Genomic DNA, 22,206 nt, shown 5'->3' with positions numbered 1-22,206 from the left:
AAATAGTTTTTTGCGGAAAAATTCGGCGAAAATCAGACTTTTTTCTTAAAATACCAAGAGAATTCTGAAAAAGTTGTGGAGGACAAGCAATCTGTCTTTTCTTTGGTTTTGCTGCAAAACCATTTGTGAAAGCAATCATTATCATATTGGGCTATTCCAGTTGAAATCCACACTAGCCCTGTGTGTATGCTTTTCAAATGTATTTGGTCAGGGTTACCAGGGTTAATCATTTTGAAACCCATACTCCCCTTGTATCATAGCTTTACCTATATTTTCCACAACTGGAGCGAGTATTTCAATTGAAAGTTACTCAATTTCTCTATTCTAATTAAAACCCATACTCCCTCTGTGAAAGATTTCAGCTAAATCTTCCACTGGGGAGTGTGGATTTCAAATGCAAAAGTCCATTTTACATTACAATTCTTGGCAGGGTCATGTTATACACTTGTCAAAGAGTACTCTGTTGATCAATATTGAATCAGTTGTTTCTAAGGCATGATTGTATGAATGGGTTTATTCCACTTAAAATCCACACTATGCCTGTTGAATAAAAAAGGGGAGTATGAATTATGAAAGGATTGAACACATTACACAGCTCTATTTGAATTGCATGTATACACCATCTAACAAAGAATCAACCTGAATCTTCGACAGAATGAGGATGACGACAAATTGGTAACTGTGCCAATTCCATTTGAAATGCATACTCCTCCCTGTGGAGATTTACCAAATCTTCTACCGAGGTGTTGTAGTGTAGACTAATTCCAATCAGCCGTCTACACTTCGTATGTACTGTGTATGCTTCGTAGTGACGACTGATTATCTTACAGCCAATATCATGACGGACTTCTGAAAACTATTCAATGCGACTTCAGTTGTGCGCCGTGCGCGACTGACTAGCGGCGCCAGCGTACCGCGTCGCTGTACCGCGCCGCTGTGACAAGATCGCGCTCTGAACTTCTAAAAACAACAAACTCGGTCAAAAGGTCAATTTGGACACAACTGCGCATGCTCTATGCCACAGGAATCCTGTTGCAAAATCCGTCACTATTTTTCCACGTAGTTTTCTCAGTCGTCAATCCAGACGGTTGACAACTGAGGGCAGCAGTCTAGTTGTAGTGGTACCTTCTTCAATACTCTGTATTTTAGTAGTCACACACATTCAGCACATGAGAGTCACATGGTTTACTTATCACATGAGAATCACATGATTTACTTATCACATGATACTGAGTCACATGGGTCCGTCAGAATCAGAGGCAACCACAGTTGAATGCTGCAGTAGATTGTTTGACTTTGTTGTAGCTACACCGACACAATCTACATGGTACCATGCATCGCAGCCATCGCATTGGACCTGATGCAAAAAGGACAGAAAACATGTTATGAACACTTGTTTTAAAATGATAGCACTTTCCCTGTAAGTTGCTGCTTATGGTGGCTATCACATTTAAGGGATTGATTATTGATAGCAATGTTTGCACAGTATTTATTGTGGGAGCATATCAGACACACCAAATTGCATTCTGAATATGAGGAATGTCCTTCTGATATCAAATAATGTTGCTTTTTGCGATATTCACAGTACAATACAAATTTTATGACAAATTATTAAAATTTGATATTTTTGACATTTAGCAGTCCTCAAAGTAAACTTGATAAATCTAATGATATAAGGCAAGGGGGGGGGGGACATCTCAGGGGGCCTTTGCCATGCTGCTGTTTTACAACAAATCAGACTTACCCATGCAGCCGTTACTTTTCTGTCTAATGGTCTACAACAGTCAATGGAGCTGCATACTTCTAACGCTTCATACACAACTTGACCTTTCACCTGACGGGAACCCGCTTTAGTTTTTTGCTTTTTGGCGGGAACGTTACTTTTGACGACTGCAAAGAAAGAAAAAGTTTGAAAAAAGTTCACAACCGGGTTTCAAAAAGGAAGTGCAAAGTTAATTGAACATCACATTGAATCAAATTTAAATCATTAATTGTCATGTGTCATGTCAAAAACAGACACACTTGGGCTGGTTATCAATTTTGAGGTTTCTAAATATCTTATTTCTTCATATCAATTATAAAATTGGAAATTGAGATATCGGCCTTTAAAAATATTATTGACAATGTTGAGAGTAGGAATTACCTTGAAAAATGTCTCAAATCAAAAAATACAAGATGCCAGTTATATTCTGGTCTGAAACTATCAGACAATATTTTAAACATTAATAACATCACAAATTAAACAAACCCACATTGTGAAATTAACATCCAGGCAGATTTTTGGCTTTTTCTCCATTTACGATCCTGCCCAAAAGTGTCTGCTTTCGATATACCATGTCACAGTTAAGTTTACTTATTTGAAGATCAATTGGGTATGGCCAATCTTTTGAAGTGTGGAAAATCTGGTAAGCAAGAATTAATTCATTCTCTCGCTTACAATTCCCATGATTGAGATTGTTCACAACTTCCCATTTGAGTTTGGTTGCATTATACTAGAAATCACAACAATTTTGAGATAACTCACTGGTTACATTGGAAGTGATTCAAAACTGGAAAAATTGGTCAAAATGCTACAAGAGTTTCAGTCAATGCTGGCAAATGTGTTTTGTGTACCTCTAAAATTATCTTGATTTTCAAATGCTAGCACTTATGAGCTAGCTTGTCATTCTGCTATAGTTTTTCGGCAAGGTTCTTCAGTGGTCTACATATTTGATCATCAGAATGAGCAATCAGGTACTGCTGAAGGACATTACCGAATACTATAATTGCTGTAGTAGTAATTAAAGATACTTAGTACTGCCTTAATATCTTTTTAACAGAAATACATTGCATTCCGTTGTTGTGCAGTAAAGAATGTACAAAATACTACGAGCACAATTTACAATTGGTGACTTGTGTTAGAAAGCAAGCCCTAGTAAATCATGAGTGATATACTTATTATGTAAATGTTCAATTACCTGTGACACGTTTACCCCCATTCCTTGTGGCTAGCTTCTGCTGTGAGCCCTGAGTACTTAATGATCCCCCTACTGAGCCCTGAGTGCTTAATGATCCAACCACTCCTATTACAGGGGCGGGCACCTATCAAAGACAGGACTTCCTGGTGCCTCCCCATCACCCAAGACACTTGGATTTCTTATGATATCAAGTCCAGGAATGGGAGACTCATTTAGGTCAATGTTGTTGTTATTTTGTGAGTCTGGGATGTGTGCCGAGAAGTCGTCCTCGTCGTCGTTGGTGAAATTTGTAACTTTGGTTTGAATGTCCGATGCCAAGGCAAATATATCCTCATCACTGCCATCGGAATCTACAGCTGGGAAATAACAAATTGAAGGAAAATGTGAAACTAAGCGATCGTAAGTATAATAGACGCATATTATGTTTGAATATAGTTATGTACCAAGCAGGAATCGTAAATGCTGGCATAAACAGGGTAAGAGAGCAGGCCATTAAGTGTGATCTAAATAAGTCTCCGCAATAATAATAGTTCATAACACATTTTTTACTTGCATTATCAAAAATTTACAAAAAATGAATGAGTCAAGGTACACTGTTTTTATAAATTAAAAAATTATTTATGATAATGTCACAAAAATAAAACGTTCATTCCATAATTAATCTCAAACACATGACGATGGGAAATTGCCACACATCTATGGCCTCATCAAACAAAAAGGTCACCATGTCAAAGTATCTTATATTGTGTACTCGATCCCTAGGTTTCATGACTTTTTAAAAACATTATTAAACATTATATAAAAAGAAGGACAGATAAATTATTGGAAAAACTGGATCGTATAAGTTATATTGATCAGTGCCTATCCACTGTGGGCCCCTAGAAGAAAACTTAATTCTGATTCAGAGATCAGGAAAATGTTGCACTTTATAGTGGTCACCAGACCAAATGAACAATGACATCAGCCAATATCTGAGATGAACAATACCACAGTACATTGTATGTTCAGCTGAAGAAGGCATCATTTTTATGTAATACTTATTCAAATAGTTATAGATCTTTCAGAAAATGGGTGGTCATCATTACATATTGCATTGTGGACTACAAGACAAAACAAACTTAAAGGCCCATTCAGTGATTTGTTCTTCCGGATGATCGTAAAAATCATCAAAATTCAAATTTTGGTGCCTCTGTCATTGTCATGGATGTGCTAACGTAGCCTGCTATGAGGCATTTTACATAAGGCATTTTACATGGATCTGTATATACTGCCAGTATATAAATTAGCTACATGTATTTGAATGGGGCTTCAACTTTGTCAATACTGCTGTTTTTTTCGTTTTTTATCAAATTTTTCATTTCAAAAGTACCAATTTGAATGACTTATCCATCACATTTAAGCAATTTATAAACAATTTTAATTTTTTCACTCTTTCGCTGAGATCACTGAATGGGTCTTTAATGTAATTCTGTAACCAGCTCACCCATGTCCTCTTCATCATCAAGTTCCCTGAAGTCATCATAGATCCCAGAGTCTTTGCTAATGTTCTTTGAGCCTGCTGCTTGATGGTTCTCTTCCATACTGGTCCTGCTGACTTGCTTCATAACACCTTTCAGTATAGAGGTTCCTTTGACAGTGTGGGTTGGTGTCTGTGGCAGTGGCTTTGGTATGCTGCTGCTGCTGGACGGACTTGATTTAGGATTGTGCCTGCTGGTAGTCGGGGTAGTAGGACTGCTGGATGGTTTGGGTAATATGTACACTAAAGGTTTGCTGGAAGACCCTGCAAACATGAACGACAGTTTGTTTTGGAAACAAATTGAAAATTTTTAATGATTTAATGACTTTTATAACAATGTCAAACTTATCCATAGATAAGCTCAGATAAACGCTTCATTTCAGAACATGAATGACAAGAGTTGAAAAAAAATATTTCTTTTCATTCAGGTTCACTCAGGGCTCAAAATAAGAATATATGAACCAGAAGACACCATTTCACTAATCCCAGCATGCATAGGATATTCATAGTGCACTCACCTGCATTGGTTTAAATTTTTAACATTGGAAAAGTCAACAACAAATGTGACCCATCACATCGAAACAGACCACTTCGCGGCAGAAATGAAAATTGAGATTTAAACACTAGGATAGACTGCTGTGGTTTAGCTATAAAATGACACCTTACTTGTTGAAATCAGATAGAGTAAAAATGTTTTATGAGGCAAAATAAGCTCAAATTTCTTTTATTTTCTATATTTGTTCATCTTCTTTCATTGTTATCTGCTAATGAAGCCAGCCGCGAAATGGTCGGTTTTGATGTGATGGGTCACAAATAGTTCACAAATGTTCATGCAATGTCAAACTTGTAATTTCATACCAATTGTTCATGCATTTTGAAGTTGTTTTGTACCTTATTTAGAATTATTTCATCTAAGACTTTTTTTAATGAATTGGCAGGTACCCGGTATGTGAAAATATTAATTCAAATTAAAAAAACACAAACTCTATCAATCTAGCTCTAAGGCCTAAAAAAATTGTTTGATTGGCATAACATAAAAAAGATTAGGGTAGGTAGGTCAGGATTTTTTTTTTACTTTACTTTTTATGCTGTAAATATTGCTGATAAAGACATTGGAAGTTTTTTCTTCTTCTTCTTTTAAATTTATTTATTTTTATTTATTGTTTTTAAATTAAATTTTATTATTTATTTTTTGCAAAAAAAGAAAAAGAAAAAAAAGTCAGGATCGAGCCTACTTTTAGGGTTGGTCAGGTTACGCCAATAAAATATTTTTGTTAGCCTAATGTGCATATTTTTGCCATAAAAAATTGGGTCATATTGCCTTTAAGGCTTCAATCTTGGAAAATTCATGTTATCTAATTAAGGCCTTGTAAGTTAAAACTCCAGTGTAATTAAGGCCTTTTAAGTTAAAACTCCAGTGTATTTTGAGCCATGGAAAGCAATGTCCTTCTAAAAATATTCAAATTGAAAACTAAACTGGAACACATTATAATCTGGTTGGTATTATTCAGCATTTACCACACATGCTTAAACCTTTCAAGAATTTTCATTTTGTTATTAAATTCAAATGTTTCAACAAAATGGTTGCAAAGATTAATAAAAAAATTACCTGATTGAGACTGAATCCTCTCTACTTTTCTTTGTGGAGTTGAACAAATCTGAGTACTTAAAGGAGATTTAGCTACTGGAGTTGTTGAAGGCTGCCCTCTAGCACCGGTTGAAGGCTGCCCTCTAGTACCAGAACCTGTAACATTTACGGAAGCTGTAGCACCATTCACAGACGTTGGACTATTTGCCAATTTGTCAAAACCCGGGATGCCAACCATCATCCCAGCTCTTCCCTGGCTAGTCACTTTGTCAAAATGAGGATCAACTTTGACCCCTGATCTAGGATCATCTTTGACCTCTGACCTAGTAGCTTCTGTGTTTCTATTGTTAGGAGTTGTCTGTAATTGTGCACTCTTATTAAGCAGTGCAGGTGATTTCACATTACTCTGTTTGGGTAAGGCTGGTTGAGTTGGCAGAGGTGATACATCAAGTGGGTTGGTTGCTCTGATGGTGACGTTCAAGGGCGATGATGGTGGTTCTTTGAATGTTTGCACTGCGTCATTCAACACCGATGGCTTGCCGAGACTCGGATCTGATGATATCTCTTGCACCTATATTATAATTATTAGAAAATCATACATTTTGAATTGTAATGGAAAGTTTGTGAAACGAGATGCAGACATGATGATCTGGAGAAAAAAAAGCAAGTGAATGAAATGAATACAAGTACCTTGAGAGATTCCATTTTAGATTTGCAATTTTAAGATAGCATAAGAAAATTGAGTTACCATTATCATCAGTTAACCCAGTAACCAAATGTGCTACTACTGAAAATTCATCCCTGAAATCCTACATTTCTAGCATACTTGGTTGTGAAGGTTAGAGTAGAGACCAATGTTTTCCGTTTTACTGGTGAAGAAAATGGAATTCATTGTTTTGGTGGAAAACCAGTTAATGTCATAACTTCTTGGAGAAGACTTTGCCAGACTAATTAATGTCATCTTAAGCTTTGCTTTGCTATCGATAATCGTCTGTATGTTGAAGGTGCAACTTTGCAATTTGAAAACTGTTGGAAACTGGTATTGCAATTCATAATACGGAATTTGCGTTTTAGAAAACGAAATCTTTGGTCTCTAAACTAGAGCTTTATTATGACACATGTCTTACTCATTATATTGTTGGTTGCATTCAATTTTTGCCTGTATCTCAAATTTGACAATAGCTGCCATTGGCCTGATTGGATTAGATCATGTCCCACATAGTCTACTTACCACAAAGCTGAACTCTGAGTTGAGTTGTGGACTACGGGTTCCTGGTTTTATGCCAGCCCCACTAAGATGTCCAAATGTTACTATGTCTCCAGCTTTTAGCTCAGCTGTACCTGGAATCTGCAAAGGATTGCAAAACCAAAATCACTTTTCAAAAAGATCTTGATATTTTGCCTTGTCCATATGAAACTTTAGATAGATAGGTTATTAATACATTCAACACATTAGTCTTGTACCAACAAGCTTAAATTTGTTTTGAGAAACTGTTTGAAAATAATAATTTTAGGTTTTACAAAGTAGGCATGAAAATGACATTGACCATTGCTTGAAAAGACTAACCTAGACCCATCAAATGTGTGAGTACGGTTTTAGCACCCTACAATCTTAAATGAATACAAATCCCAAAATTAGTATACAGGGTGATTCAAAATGAAGTAAACTCATGTTTGTGGTGCTTTTGTATGAAATCTAGAAAGAATCTGCTGCAAATTAAAATATCATCGAAAAGAGCAGATTCTGAATGTCTAAATTAAAAAAGAATTGTTGTATTTGCTAACTGCAAATCCGAGTTGTACTCATTTGAATAAAACCATCCATTGTAGCTGCACACAGCTTCTCTTCCCCAGCTTTAGCACAAAACTGGCATTTTACATTTAAATGTATTTTTACATAGTGTTTTATTAAGTATGTTGTATACATGTGCAATTCTATCTTATTATCTGTATTTCATATTTCATATTTAATTTTAATGTATCTGTTTTTAAAAGATTTTGATGTATTTTGTTTGACCCTGGGCACCCCTGAAAAACAGTGCTTGCACTGATGGGGTTTCCCCAGGCAAAATAAGAACTAATAAAATAAAATAAAATTGGAGGCAACAAAAGAACCATACGAACATTTGGATTCTTTAAAGTTAAGTACGATCACAATACCAACCTTAACATCGTTAACAAATGTGCCATTAAGACTGCAGTCTTTGATATGTAACTGCACCACACCTGTGCCCTCCTTCTTGGCCACGAGAATCTCTGCATGATGCCGTGAGATGAGACACTTGTTGATGGTTGAGTTGAGAAAGAAATCAACCTTGGCAGTATTTCTCCCGATCACATTCCTGCTCTTGCTTAATCTGATGAAGGAAAAGACAGCAGGGGTCAATTAATATTAAACAAGCAAGTGAGGTTGATTACGAATATAAACTCAAATCTTATTACCGTATTCATTCCAATAAGCGCCCAGGGCGCTTAACAAAGTCATTTTGCATGGGCGCTTATTTTTACCTGGTTTACCAGTTTACCCAGGGTTCGGTTTTTGCCGGCAAAAACCTGTTTTTGCCGAGAAAGTGGCAAAATCTGGCAAAAACCTGTTTTTGCCAGTTTTGGCAAAAACTTACATATAGTCACTCAAATATTAAAAGGTAACACAGAAAGCTCATAAACAGTAACACACAAGTTTTAATGAATCTTTCAACATATTTTTGTCTCATCAAGTCCTTAAAATGAAAAAGTTGTGAATTTGATCTATGCCACACTTCGGTTAAATGCACTTGAGCAATGAAAATGCATGCCTTTAATTTCTTAATATTGTTACTTAAATAATTTCAAAATTTGGCCTGTTTCACTAAGCAAATTATTTTTGTAACTTAATCATTTGTTTTAAGATGAAAAATCTGGACTAGAAATCACTTTTTTAGTTTTTGCCGGCAAAAACTGTTTTTGCCAAGCGGTTAAAACCGTGGTTTTTTCCACCTGCGGCAAAAACCTGTGAACCCTGAGTTTACCTAATTTTTTCGTAAGGGGCGTTTATTAGAGACAAATTGATGTAGGTTATAAAAGGGTCCTGAGATGTTCTAGTAGCTTTTCTGATGCAGAAAATGTATTGCAAGTTACACAGGACAAAAATTTTACCCCCCTGGGGGGCTCATAATTATTAGCACATCCCCTTATGCTGGTTTCATACTACCCTGCCACTTGCCGCTGAGCGGCGTGGCGCATGCGCATTGCAGACAAATGGACACAATAAAGGCTTGTCATTGGTTGAAACAGCCCTGCCGCTTGCCGCAGGACAGTATGCCGGGCGCTTTACATGGCGGCTCATTCGATTCATATATCATTGACATTGTAATTGTATATCATGCTGATTGATTAGTCTTGCCAGCAAGACTTCAGTCTTTATCATAACCATAATGACATCTACGAACCATAGATTCTATGGTTTCAGTTACTGGAACTATAGTAAGAATTCCAATTGAATGAACGCAGCTTTCAACAGCTGCACTCGATCCAACCGCGATCGTATATCGCGTATTTCAAACTACAACACGAACGCACGACCTTGGATTGTCAATGCTAACCAATCACAAATGTGTTGGCATGGTTGGATCAGGCCGTTGCAACTTCTATACTAGCGCAATACAAAAAGATGGCGATAGCGTCGGCTGTGCTGATAGCCTACTGAAGTGTTGACGTCACTGACCTCACGTCGACGATCGGAGTTGCAATTCCATCGCACTTCGTGCTCTATTTTTCTTCCATGGTTGGATTCACTTCCACGTCAAATCCGGATATGACGTCACATGCATCGGTCATCTCCTTTGCTATTATACCCAGCCCACCCTCGTTGGTATGATTTGTTGGATAATTCATGCGTGAACTTCAATTTTGGAGACTTTTTCCTTCATCGTATAGAGTGACGTACTACCAATGACTACTACCTGTTTGCTGTTGTTTACATCGAAATTGGTCACTTGCAATTATATACAAACATTCCCACATCTTGTGAACTACGGTAGGAACTATATCTCTTGCCTAATTCGTAATGATGTCAACCAACTATGAAACACCACCATGTTCTTATGTGCGCTGTGATAGCGGTTTCGATCCTGCTATTTATCCACAATCTGATTGTTGTAACTGATAAACCATTAATATCACTCACAGAGACAAAACCTGTCTCGCATGAAGGCTTTCCATCATGGCCCTTCAACATTTCCCAATACTTTAATACCCGTAACACAAGCATGCCAAACATATGTGCTTTTCCCGATCACTACAAATCTACAATCTGAAGTATACCACTAGTATTAGTATGCATACATGTACATGGGATTTGGAATCTGCAAACCTGAGGTATATTTACTTGTACAAATATTGTGCATCAGTAAGCACAATCATGTCAATCAAATAAAATCATGATCATGTTGATGTTGATTATGAGTCACACACACTTGTGACCATCATGTTTCCCTTGAATTATACTGAGATTGGTATGCGTACAAGTAGCCTTATTGATTCCAACCACTGAGCAGTCTGAAGGGATAAGAAATTTGCTGTCTCTTGTGACTCTCTACTTAGACTACTACTTGTACAACCATCTCGGTGCTCAGTCACAGCTTGATATAAACCATCACAATCTCCTTTCCAATTCAAATCTTCTGGAATTATGGAGCTTAAACATGTCTGTTAGTGCTGCCAAAAAACAAAGTTGCTCAACCAATGTTTGGAATTTCAATTCCTCAAATATTAGCCATCTGCTGCTGATTTTGTTACTCAGCGGCCAAGTTGTTGAGACAAACCCAGGCCCATCTACTGTTGAGTTCCCTTGTGGCATATGCCAGGCTGTTCTTGATGACAATGCCAAAGCCATGTTATGTGACAACTGCCAATTCTGGTGTCACATTAAATGTGTTGGTCTGTCGGACCACTGTTATCGTGATTTTATGAACCAATCTAGCAGCTTTGCTTGGATCTGCTACAAATGTGGTTCCCCAAACTTTGATAGTTCCTTATTTGGTGCGAGGTCGATTGAAGTGTCAAATCCCTTTTCCTCATTGCACGAGTCAAGTTTTGATGAGTGTGAGGTTTTGTTGAGTGCTACACATCCACGCACTTCCACTCCCACGGATACATGTACCTCGAACCTGAGGTCACCCAGATTTACACCACCGAAAAACCATAAAAACAAAGTCAAAGTTATGATAGTCAATTGTGACGGTCTAAAGGGCATGAAGAAACAAGCTGCATTTAGAGCAGCAGTTGAACACCACAATCCTGATGTAATGCTTGGGTGCGAATCCAAGATCAGCCCTGACCATGCAACCTATTCCATTTTCCCAGAAAATTATTCGATCTATAGAAAGGATAGAAATGTAAATGGAGGAGGTGTCTTCCTAGCCACAAAAGATAACCTGATATCAACTGACATGCCTGAGATGGACGCAAAACTGTGAAATTGTGTGGGCTAGTCTTCAATTTTCAAACTCCAAACCACTCTTCCTAGCCAGTTATTATGGCCCCCAACTTAATAATAAAAGTACATGTAAGGAGCTGGATGAACTGGCAAACTCACTTAGCACAATGCTCTCCAAACACAAGTCAAGATTCCCAAATGTCATCATTGGAGGGGATTTTAATTACCCAGACATTGACTGGGACACATGGTCATCAACAAACCCCAAAACAGCTGGTGTTCACAGAAGTTTTCTAAATTTCTTATTAGAAAACTCGCTTGCCCAATTGGTGACGAAAGTTACCCATCCTGTGTCAAATAGCATCCTTGACCTGATTGTTACCACAAGCCCACAAATTATCAGTGATGTTGAAGTTAGTCCTGGTATCTCTGACCATAGCATCGTAACCTTCAACAAAAATCTCAAACCCAAACAGCAATCCAAACCACCCAGGAAAATCTACAATTTCCTCAGGGCTGATGTTGAAAACTTGAAACAAAATGTTAAAGTACACACACAGGAGTTCCTAGCCTCTGCCCCCCCAAATAACAGTGTGGACACAAACTGGGAAAAAATTAGAGACAATCTAACTGAAGCAATGAATGCTCATGTTCCCTCAAAAATGAGCAGTGGAAACGACATCTTCCCTGGGTAACACCTGACATAAAACGCCAAATGAGAAAGAGGGATAAGCTACACTGTCGTGCCAGGAAGCAACAAAACAGCACTTCCTGGAAGCTTTTCCGCCAGTACAGAAACAAAGTTGCATCAACAGTCCATATTGCCCATGAGGATTATGTTAACAATGTAAACGCATCCCAAAAAGAAAGTATCCAGTTTGATTTTGGTCCATAAGTCAAAGATGGGGTCTTAAATCAAGACCTACCCAAAGTATGTTACTGATAAATTTATTCCGCACATTTTGATACCTCATTTGTCTAAATCGATGCAGAATTGATGACACAATGATCTTTTGAATGCAATCGCCTCAATTTTAAAAGTTGCAGTAACTTTCTATTGATTTGGTCCTGCTACTCAACATGCTCAATATGGGCAGCGATAGATCAAGGCCAGGGCGCATCAGGCGTCTCGCTAAAAGCATGCGTCGCAGATGTCTGTTTGGCAGTCATTGATGCAGCAGGAGGACATACCAGATATTGACTGTGAAGAGTAAAACATTGAGGAAGGAGTAAAAGAGCATCTGTATTGATTAAAACACATGAAGTGAAGTCAAACAGTCTTAAGTTATACCGTCTCTGTTATTGTGTACCTTTATGAAGAATCTTGAGAAGCAGGAAAACCACATCAATAGGGATTACTGCAACTTTTAAAATTGAGGTGATTGCATTTAAAAGGTCAGTGTGTCATCAATTCTGCATCGATTTGGACAAATGAGGTATCAAACTGTGCGGAATAAATTCATCTGTACCATACTTTTGGTAGGTCTTGATTTAAGACCCCATCTTTGATTTATGGACCAAAATCAAACTGGATACTTTCTTTTTGGGATGCGTTTAGTTGGTAACAGCCTGTCTGAGAGTCCCAAAAAATTCTGGTCGTACGTCAAAATGATGCGTACAGAAAACCTTGGCATTCCAACCCTGAGGACAACAACCAAACTCTGCACCACTGACCAAGACAAGGCAACTGCACTCAACTCACATTTTCAATCTGTGTTCACCCAAGAGACTGATACATGTATGTAGTATACCACAAAAAGGTATTTCACCATATGGCCAATTCCATACCAAAAGTGCCTTTGTAACGTCCGTAACAAAATTTTGGAACATTATTGCTTAAAACAGGAGCATTTATTTCAAACTTGCTAATCATGCCTCCATAGATTGATGTCACACCTACTTCAAGATAGTAAAAAAATTTTTGAGGAAGCACCTTGACAGTTTTTATTCATCATGAAAAACGTTACGGACGTTACATTTGAGATAAAATGTAACGTCCGTAACACTAAATCAACAGTGTAGGACGATACAGGAGTATTAATTTCAAACTTGCTTTTCATGTCTACATAGAATGGAGTCAGGGCTTGCTCAATGTAGTAAAACAGAAATAAATAAAACACAGAACTGAATGGAGATTTAAGGATATGTACCATCTGTCAAAAAGGCAGGCACTTTCGCGTAACGTCCGTAACGCTCGTTTCTAATTTCTGTAGCTAATTAACTAAGAAAGCCAAAACAAAATTGCTTCATAATAATGAACATTAGAGTGTGTACTAGTAGCATACTAAGAAATAAAGTGTTATCCTAACAGCAAACATGTGTGCTATTCACTTAAAAGTTGCAAGTTGCCTTTTTTCTGTAACGTCTGTAACGGTGGAATAGGCCATATCCATCCATTTCGGAGCTCATAATTGGAGTTGAAGGCGTTGAAAAGCAGTTATCATCTTTAAACCCAACTAAAGCATGTGGCCCAGATGAGATACCACCCAGACTCCTCAAGACAGTTGCACCTGAACTTGCACCGGCACTTTGTTTTCTCTTCCAACAATCATATGACACTGGCGTAGTTCCATCTCAATGGAAACAAGCACTTGTTACAGGTATATTCAAAAAGGTCAAAATCAGATCCTGCGAATTATCGCCCGATTTCACTTACAAGTTTGTGTTGTAAAGTTATGGAGCATGTGGTTTTAAGTCACCTAGCCAGACATCTGAACAGCAACAGTATCCTACTGGACTCGCAGCATGGGTTCCGCGAAAAACTGTCTACCGTGACACAGTTGATCACATCCTGTCACGACTGGGCACGCACACTTCAACAACGTGGGCAAGTTGATGTTATCCTCCTAGATTTCAGCAAGGCATTTGACAAAGTACCCCATCTGCGCCTGTCTGCCAAGCTGGAATTCTACGGCATCAGAGGTTCAACACTGACATGGATCAACTCCTTCCTTAACAACAGAAGCCAGGCAGTTTTGGTAAATGGGACCCACTCACCCTGGGGGAAAGTAACATCAGGAGTACCCCAGGGCTCCGTGCTTGGACCAGCCTTGTTTTTACTCTACATTAATGACATCCAGGAGGAAATCAGTTCTATGCGCTTATTTGCTGATGACAGCATCGTATACAGAGATATTGCGAGTCCTGACAATCACCAAGTACTCCAGAAAGACCTCAATGAGCTTGCAAATTGGTCCTCAAAATGGCTTATGCACTTCAACGTGGGTAAATGTGCCATCCTCCAAATAACTAACAAACGCAATTTTAACCAGCCTCTTTGATTATACCATCCTGGGTCAGCCTCTTGCTAGAGTCAATCAACATGAGTACCTTGGAGTTACAATATCCAGTAAACTTCGATGGGATGCACACTGCAACAAAATCACGCAGAAGGCTAACCGCACCCTCGGTCTGATACGTCGCACCCTATCACCATGTTCTCAAGAGGTCAAGGCCAGAGCATACCAAGCCCTAGTCCGCCCTCAAATTGAATACGCATCAGAAGCTTGGAATCCGCATACCATCACCACTGTGGACCGCCTTGAACGTGTTTAACGGGCAGCGGCACAATTCGTTTTCCAAGACTACCGCAGAACAACATCCGTATCGGCACTAATTATCACCCTGGGCTGGGACTCACTGCACAACAGGCGTTTAGCTGCTCAACTGTCCATGTTTTACAAGATACATTATGGCCTAGTAAACATCCAGTTCCCCACCATCATCCAACCAGCTACATACTTCAGCAGACATGACCACCAACTTAAGTTCAAGCTACCAGAAGCAACAATAGACAGCTATAAGTTCTCCTTCTATCCATGCACCGTGAGACTCTGGAACCAACTACCAACTCCTGCAGTATTGGCTCCTTCACTACCAGCCTTCCAGGAAGTCAGCCTGCCGGCCATCCAGCAGATGAGGCTTCCTGTTGGTGCCAAGCTGCTGTAGTTCACCACTCCTTGTATATAGTGCACCCTAAGTTCATCACCAGTCTTGGTTTCGTCATTTTGTTACAGTCTTCACCTTATCTTCACCCTTGTTTCTGCACCCTTGCCTGTGACTTCACTTCTGCACCAAGTCCCAGTATAGCTGTTGCTGCATAGGGATAGCACCTTTGAAGATTTGAAGACGTTACTCACGCACAGTCGCACACGCTGGCGTACATCGCACAGTGTACGCAAAAATTCGTCACGCTATTGAAAGCTGCGTTCATTCAATTGGAATTCCCACTATGATAGCTGATTGATAAGGCCAAGTAAAATAAACAAGGCGGTTCTCGAACCACGAGTCTCGCGGTAGTCCAGGCCCTGTCCTACAGACCCGTATACATTTTTCAAAGAGGAAAGTTTGAAAGTTGATTCGAGTAGGGTATGCATAGGTCTTCCAAATTCTACTAGGTGGAAAATTCCAAACTCGGGCAAACTCTGTTTATGGCCATTTTTCAAAATGGCCGCCAAAATGTACTTATGAACCAGGTAAAATGACAATAACTCTGAAACTACTTGACCTAGTAGGGTGATTGAGGTGTCAATCCCCACTAAATCAAAGCTGTCTGATTGAATGAAGGGGTTTCATGGATGTCTGAGGTCCAGGACACCTGGAATCCAAGATGGCCGCCCGTAGCAACCATAATCATCATATTAGCCAGATGATATGACAATAATTGAATCTGCCTGACCTACAAGGGTCATTGAAGTGTCTATCCCCACTAAATCAAGGCTGGCTGAGTGAATGAAGGAGGTTTCATGGATGTCTGAGGTCCAGGATACCTGAAATCCAAGATGGCCGCCCATAGCAACCATAAATCATCAAATTAGCCAGGTGAAATGACAATAATTGGAATCTGCTTGACCTACAAGGGTCATTGAGGTGTCTATCCCCACTAAATCAAGGCTGGCTGAGTGAATGAAGGAGGTTTCATGGATATCTGAGGTCCAGGACACCTGAAATCCAAGATAGCCACCCATTAGCTACTTGCAGTTCCGCCATTATGCACTATGTGCGGGAGAGCCTCGAACTGGCAGCATACATGAAAGGAAGAATTATGTAACCTTACACAGAACGTTATGACTAGTTCAATTCCCATTCATGTATGCTGCCAGTTCGAGGCTCTCCCGCACATAGTGCATAATGGCGGAACCGTGCAAGTAGCGAATAGCAACCATAAATCATCAATTTAGCCAGGTGAAATGACAATAATTCGGAATCTGCCTGACCTACAAGGGTTATTGAGGTGTATATCCCCACTAAATCAAGGCTGGCTGAGTGAATGAAGGGGGTTTTATGGATGTCTGAGGTCTAGGACACCTGAAATCCAAGATGGCCACCCGTAGCAACCATAATCATCATATTAGGCAGATGAAATGACAATAATTCGGAATCTGCTTGACCTACAAGGGACATTGAGGTCTCTGTCCCTACTAAATCAAGACTGTCTAATTGAATGAAGAGGGTGTATGTGTGGTTGTCTGATGTCTAGGACACCCACAATCTAAGATGGCATCCCATGATAGTAACCATATAATATTCACATTAACCAGATGAAATGACAATATCTCGGTAACTATTTAATCTAGAAGAGCAATTAAGGTGTGTAACTTCGCTCAATCAATAAGTCACACCAAATCCAGATGGCAGTCATAGCAACCACTATAAACCTATATAAACCTATATTAAAACCTATGTACCTATGAAAATCAAGGCTAGTTTCCATGGTTATCTGAGGTCTTGGACACCTAAAATACAAGATGGCTACACATAGCAACCACATGCATATTTCCACAGTTATAACTCTTGCAAATGATTTGACTCGAGGTATAGGTATATGGAATGTTGCCCACTGTCTTAACCAATGTTACGTTATTGATTGTTAATTGTGTTTGTTAATGTTACAGGTGAGTAGAGATTGACAGACATGACAGAGGAAAAGGAAGAAAGTACATCTGAGATCGATGCACTTAATCTCCTTATTCCCAAGCCTGCTCATGCTCCTCCAGACTCTCAAACATGTATCATTTTGTCAAAAGAAGAGCAAGAAATCACAGTCACTTCAGAGTGGTCCAAGAACTTTAAGCTTTTTGTGAACATCATCATCTTTGAGTTCAGCTACCTCTCATCACTGCTCGTACACCATGTACACGTTTCCTACCAGTTTCACCACTCTGAAGTGACTGTGATTTCTTGCTCTTCTTTTGACAATACATTTTCAGGGTCTGGAGGAGCATGAGCAGGCTTGGGAATAACGAGATTAAGTCCATCGATCTCAGATGTACGTTCTTCCTTTTCCTCTGTCATGTCTGTCAGTCTCTACTCACCTGTAACATTAACAAACAAAATTTAAACAATAAATAACGTAACATTGGTTAAGTGGGCAACATTTCATGTACCTATACCCCGAGTCAAATAATTTGCAAGAGGTATAACTGTGGAAATATGCATATGGTTGCTATGGGTAGCCATCTTGTACTTTAGGTGTCCAAGATCTCAGATAACCATGGAAACTAGCCTTGATTTTCATTGGTACATAGGTTCTAATTGATGACATTTCATTTGATTTATAGTGGTTGCTATGACTGCCATCTGGATTTGGTGTGACTGGATGCAGCGATGTTACACACGCTAATTGCTCTTCCAGAATAAATAGTTACCGAGATATTGTCATTTCACCTGGTTAATGTGAATATTATATGGCTACTATGGGCTGCCATATTAGATTGTGGGTATCCTAGACATCAGACAACCACGACACCCTCTTCATTCAATTAGACAGTCTTGATTTAGTAGGGATAGAGACCTCAATGACCCTTGTAGGTCAAGCAGATTCCGAATTATTTTCATTTCATCTGGCTAATATGTTGATTATGGTTGCTACGGGCGGCCATCTTGGATTTCAGGTGTCCTAGACCTCAGATATCCATGAAAACCCCTTCATTCACTCAGCCAGTCTTGATTTAGTGGGGTTAGACACCTCAATGACCCTTGTAGGTCAAGCAGATTCCGTATTATTGTAATTTCACCTGGCTAATTTGATGATTTATGGTTGTTATAGGCGGCCATCTTGGATTTCAGGTGTCCTGGACCTCAGACATCCATGAAACCCCTTTCATTCCCTCAGCCAGCCTTGATTTAGTGGGGATAGACACCTCAATGACTCTTGTAGGTCAGGCAGATTCCCAATTATGGTCATATCATCTGGCTAATATGATGATTATGGTTGCTACTGGCGGCCATATTGGATTCCAGGTGTCCTGGACCTCAGACATCCATGAAACCCCTTTCATTCAATCAGACAGCCTTGATTTAGTGGGGATAGACACCTCAATCACCCCTCTAGGTCAAGTAGTTTCAGAGTTATTGTCATTTTACCTGGTTCATAAGTACATTTTGGCGGCCATTTTGAAAAATGGCCATATACAGAGTTTGCCCGGGTTTGGAATTTTCCACCTAGTAGAATTTGGAAGACCTATGCATACCCTACTCGAATCAACTTTCAAACTTTCCTCTTTGAAAAATGTATACGGGTCTGTAGGACAGGGCCAGGACTTGGCGACCACCTGCTTTTTCAATTACTTTTGGTAGAGGTAAATGAATTTGGCGGTTTTCGGCTGGGCACGATTATCTGGCTGATGGTGACTGTACCCACCAAGTGTCATGCCCATGCAACAGTTTTTACTAATTTGACCTCAGATGACCCCTGGTGACCTCGAAATGACCTTCCAAAAATTAGGCTTAAAATGTTGACTGTACCCACCAAGTTTCATGCCCATACGACTGTTTTTACTAATTTGACCTCAAATGACCCCTGGTGACCTCAAAATGACCTTCCAAAAATTGGGCTTAAAATGTTGACTGTACCCACCAAGTTTCATGCCCATACGATTGTTTTTACTTCTTTGACCCCAAATAACCCCTGGTGACCTCGATATGACCTTCCAAAAATTTGGCTTTAAATGTTGACTGTACCCACCAAGTTTCATGCCCATCCAACAGTTTTTACTAATTTGACCTCAGATGACCCCTGGTGACCTCGAAATGACCTTCCAAAAATTTGGCTTTAAATGTTGAATGGACCCACCAAGTGTCATGGACATATGACAGATTTTACTAATTTGACCTTAGATGACCCCTAGATGACCTCAGTGACCTTGACCCACTAACCAATACAAACCGGTCCTGTCTCGGGTCAAGATGCACCCACCCACCAAGTTTGAGGAACGTGCGACTCATAGTCTCTAAGAAAATAGGCGGAAAGCAAACTTTAACCAAAACTTTAACCAATTTTGTCACATACACACCCCTACACATATCTGCACGGAAAAGTGATTATATAGTCTCCTGCCTTATCAGGCGAGACAAAAACATGTTTCATGTCCGGGTTTTTGAAAAAAAGGAGGAAGAGGGGCTTTTTATTTTTATCGCAAAATCAGTGTAAATACCCATAGTTAGAGCTGTTTTAGCGTATACAATAATGCCTGGAAAAAGGAGGAGGCCTCTTTTTATTTGCTTTTCTGAGAGATAGGCCCCTCTATACTATCACAAAACCTTATAAAAGTGTTTCTTGTATATTAGCAAGGCTATAGAAAGCATCTCTACTTCCTAGACATATTTTGTGAAAAGTTATAACTGAATTTCAAAAAATAAAAATAAAATTGAATAAACCTCCAAAAAGGATGCGGGAGGGGACGTGAAACATGTTTATTTTGGCGATCCTGACTTTTAGACCAGTGCCCCCCACGCTATATAGGGCTCAAATATTACTATTTCATCAAGGTTTAATATTCCAACAAGCTTAAACTAAAAGTTTCATCTAAGGAGTCAAGCTTTAAACTATTAAGCAAAAATATCCAACAAGCTAAAACGAATTTGTACCCGTTTTTAACAAGCTAAAACCAATTTTTGAAAAGAAGCTTAAAACATCAATTTTTCATCGAAAAAACATCTAACACATCTTTAAAACTACAGTGACCTACCTAATATTACTAATCTATGTTTCCGATAATATCCAAGAAGCTAAAATGTTGTGAAAGAGGGCAGGGTTTTGAGTAATGAGGGAAATTACGGGGTAAAATACATTACGTTTTTTCGAGAAATTTGCCATCTTGAATAAATGCAGAATTGTGTCACGCAGTAAAACGATGTCAAACACGCTTGAAACTGCATGATACGCTAGCGTAAATTACCGTTAAAACGAGCGTACATCAAGCGCTCGTGCTACGCGAAAACTTTGGAGCTGGCATGCATCACCTGTTTGTTACCAGCTCTTTTACATCAAAAATAGCTATAAAAACATGAATTTTGGAACAAAATAAAGCATGTTCGATGGAATAAAAGGTATGTTTGTGCAGTTGAAAACGTGTAAAACCTTGTTGCGAAAGTTTAATATGATAAATTTGCAATTTGTACTTTATATAGCTCGGGTGATCTAAAAGTCAGGATCGCCTTTATTTTTTGAGTGGCCTAATGCTAGACTTGCTTGCCAGTCCTATACGCCGTACCTATGTATATTAAGGACTGGCTTACGCCATTTTGGATGTCAATGGGAAATACACACTTAACGATTTGCACCGGTTAGAAACTTGAAAAAAAATCTTTAAAATTTTATCAATGTATATAAAAGAGGTACCAACCTTATTGTGCTTGCTAATTTAAGACTCGGTTGAAACAAAATTAAGGATCGAATGCATTTTAGTGTTCAAAAGGCAAAATTATCGTCAAAGTTCTGTCGAAATCGGCACCCTTGCTAAGAAGGGTCCAGAATTGAATCGGGAACGAAAATATCCGATCTTTGCGATCAAAAACACAAAATTACAACTTTAAACATACTATTGGCAAAAGTCTAAGACATTATTACCAAACAATATAGAATAGAAAATTTGACATCATTTTCTCAAAATATTGAAGAAATTTGCTCACTAGACATCGAAAAAGTCGCAATCCAATTCCCGTTCAAACGCGTGAGAAACTGAAAGTGCATAATCCCGACTAATCCCCATAGGGAAATACAAAAATTTGAAATTTGGACACCAGAAACTTGACGACGTAGTCTAAAAAGTGCTGGTACTTTATCCTTGATACAGAAGTCAGCATGCAGTGAAAGTTGGATTTCATAAAATAAAATCGCCTTTGTGTAAAATGGATCATCGTGGTAAAAAATGATGCATTACATGCTTTTTTTGTACAGTAAGTCATTGTAAGGTATTGACTATTGTCAATGATGGGCGCAGAAAAGTGCAGTTTTTTAAAAACAGACATTTGCCCATAACTTCGCTAATTTTTGATGGTTGACCCTCATTTTTAAGTTAAATAATCACCTTTTTAAACAAAATAATTTCAATGTGAAATATCCTACTTGAACATTTTGTGAACATGCCTATCTAAATCCCGACTAGCATGACTAGCCTATGGCATGCTGCTTTAATCCATTTATAAGCTTACCTAAAAACATCCACCACGCCCTCGCATGTCGATGGCGCTCCACATCTTTTTAAAAGATAATATGCTCGTGTCTCTTCCACCATTATTTCATCCAATGAATGTTTAAAACCTACTTATAATTTGACCAAAACTTGAATATTTTTCAGTGTTATCAAATTCAGCGCCACCTCAATTTTGACAGGATGACGTCATTTGATGATTTAGTGGATGTCCCTGAAGCTGAATTCATAGAAATCAAACAATTCTATTTCTACACCACAGTACTATAAATGTATTACTAAAAACATTTTTTAGG

The 22,206-nt window shown here is 38.8% G+C and overlaps 1 protein-coding gene across 2 annotated transcripts; it reads right to left on the bottom strand.

Moving 5' to 3' along the window:
* Positions 1-1,117: 1,117 nt before the first annotated feature.
* Positions 1,118-22,186, bottom strand: LOC140160779 (uncharacterized). 2 transcript variants are annotated; one of them, XM_072184079.1, is made up of 8 exons: positions 21,912-22,186; positions 8,226-8,418; positions 7,293-7,409; positions 6,083-6,632; positions 4,441-4,737; positions 2,958-3,307; positions 1,745-1,890; positions 1,118-1,357 (listed from the first exon to the last, which is right to left on the bottom strand). In XM_072184079.1, exons 1-6 carry the CDS (start codon positions 21,992-21,994, stop codon positions 3,066-3,068), a joined length of 1,482 nt encoding a protein of 493 aa, XP_072040180.1. In that variant the 5' UTR covers positions 21,995-22,186; the 3' UTR covers positions 1,118-1,357; positions 1,745-1,890; positions 2,958-3,065. The 2 variants fall into 2 exon arrangements, with proteins under 2 accessions (XP_072040180.1, XP_072040179.1); XM_072184078.1 differs by having other exon boundaries at positions 2,958-3,313; positions 21,912-22,168.
* Between the last annotated feature and the right edge of the window lie 20 nt (positions 22,187-22,206).

Source organism: Amphiura filiformis, chromosome 9 (genome assembly GCF_039555335.1).
Source record: "Amphiura filiformis chromosome 9, Afil_fr2py, whole genome shotgun sequence".
Lineage (NCBI taxonomy): Eukaryota > Metazoa > Echinodermata > Ophiuroidea > Amphilepidida > Amphiuridae > Amphiura > Amphiura filiformis.
The sequence above is the reverse complement of the archived record's forward strand: the minus strand, read 5'-3'. Positions and strand labels throughout refer to the sequence as shown.

Coding starts and splice junctions, on each gene's coding strand:
- LOC140160779 (XM_072184078.1), bottom strand. CDS start 21,994: ATGGTGGAAGAGACACGAGCATATTATCTTTTAAAAAGATGTGGAGCG. Junction 8,419..21,911: donor GGCGTGGTGGATGTTTTTAG/GTAAGCTTATAA, acceptor TTCCTTCATCAG/ATTAAGCAAGAGCAGGAATG. Junction 3,314..4,440: donor TGATGATGAAGAGGACATGG/GTGAGCTGGTTA, acceptor GTTATTTCCCAG/CTGTAGATTCCGATGGCAGT.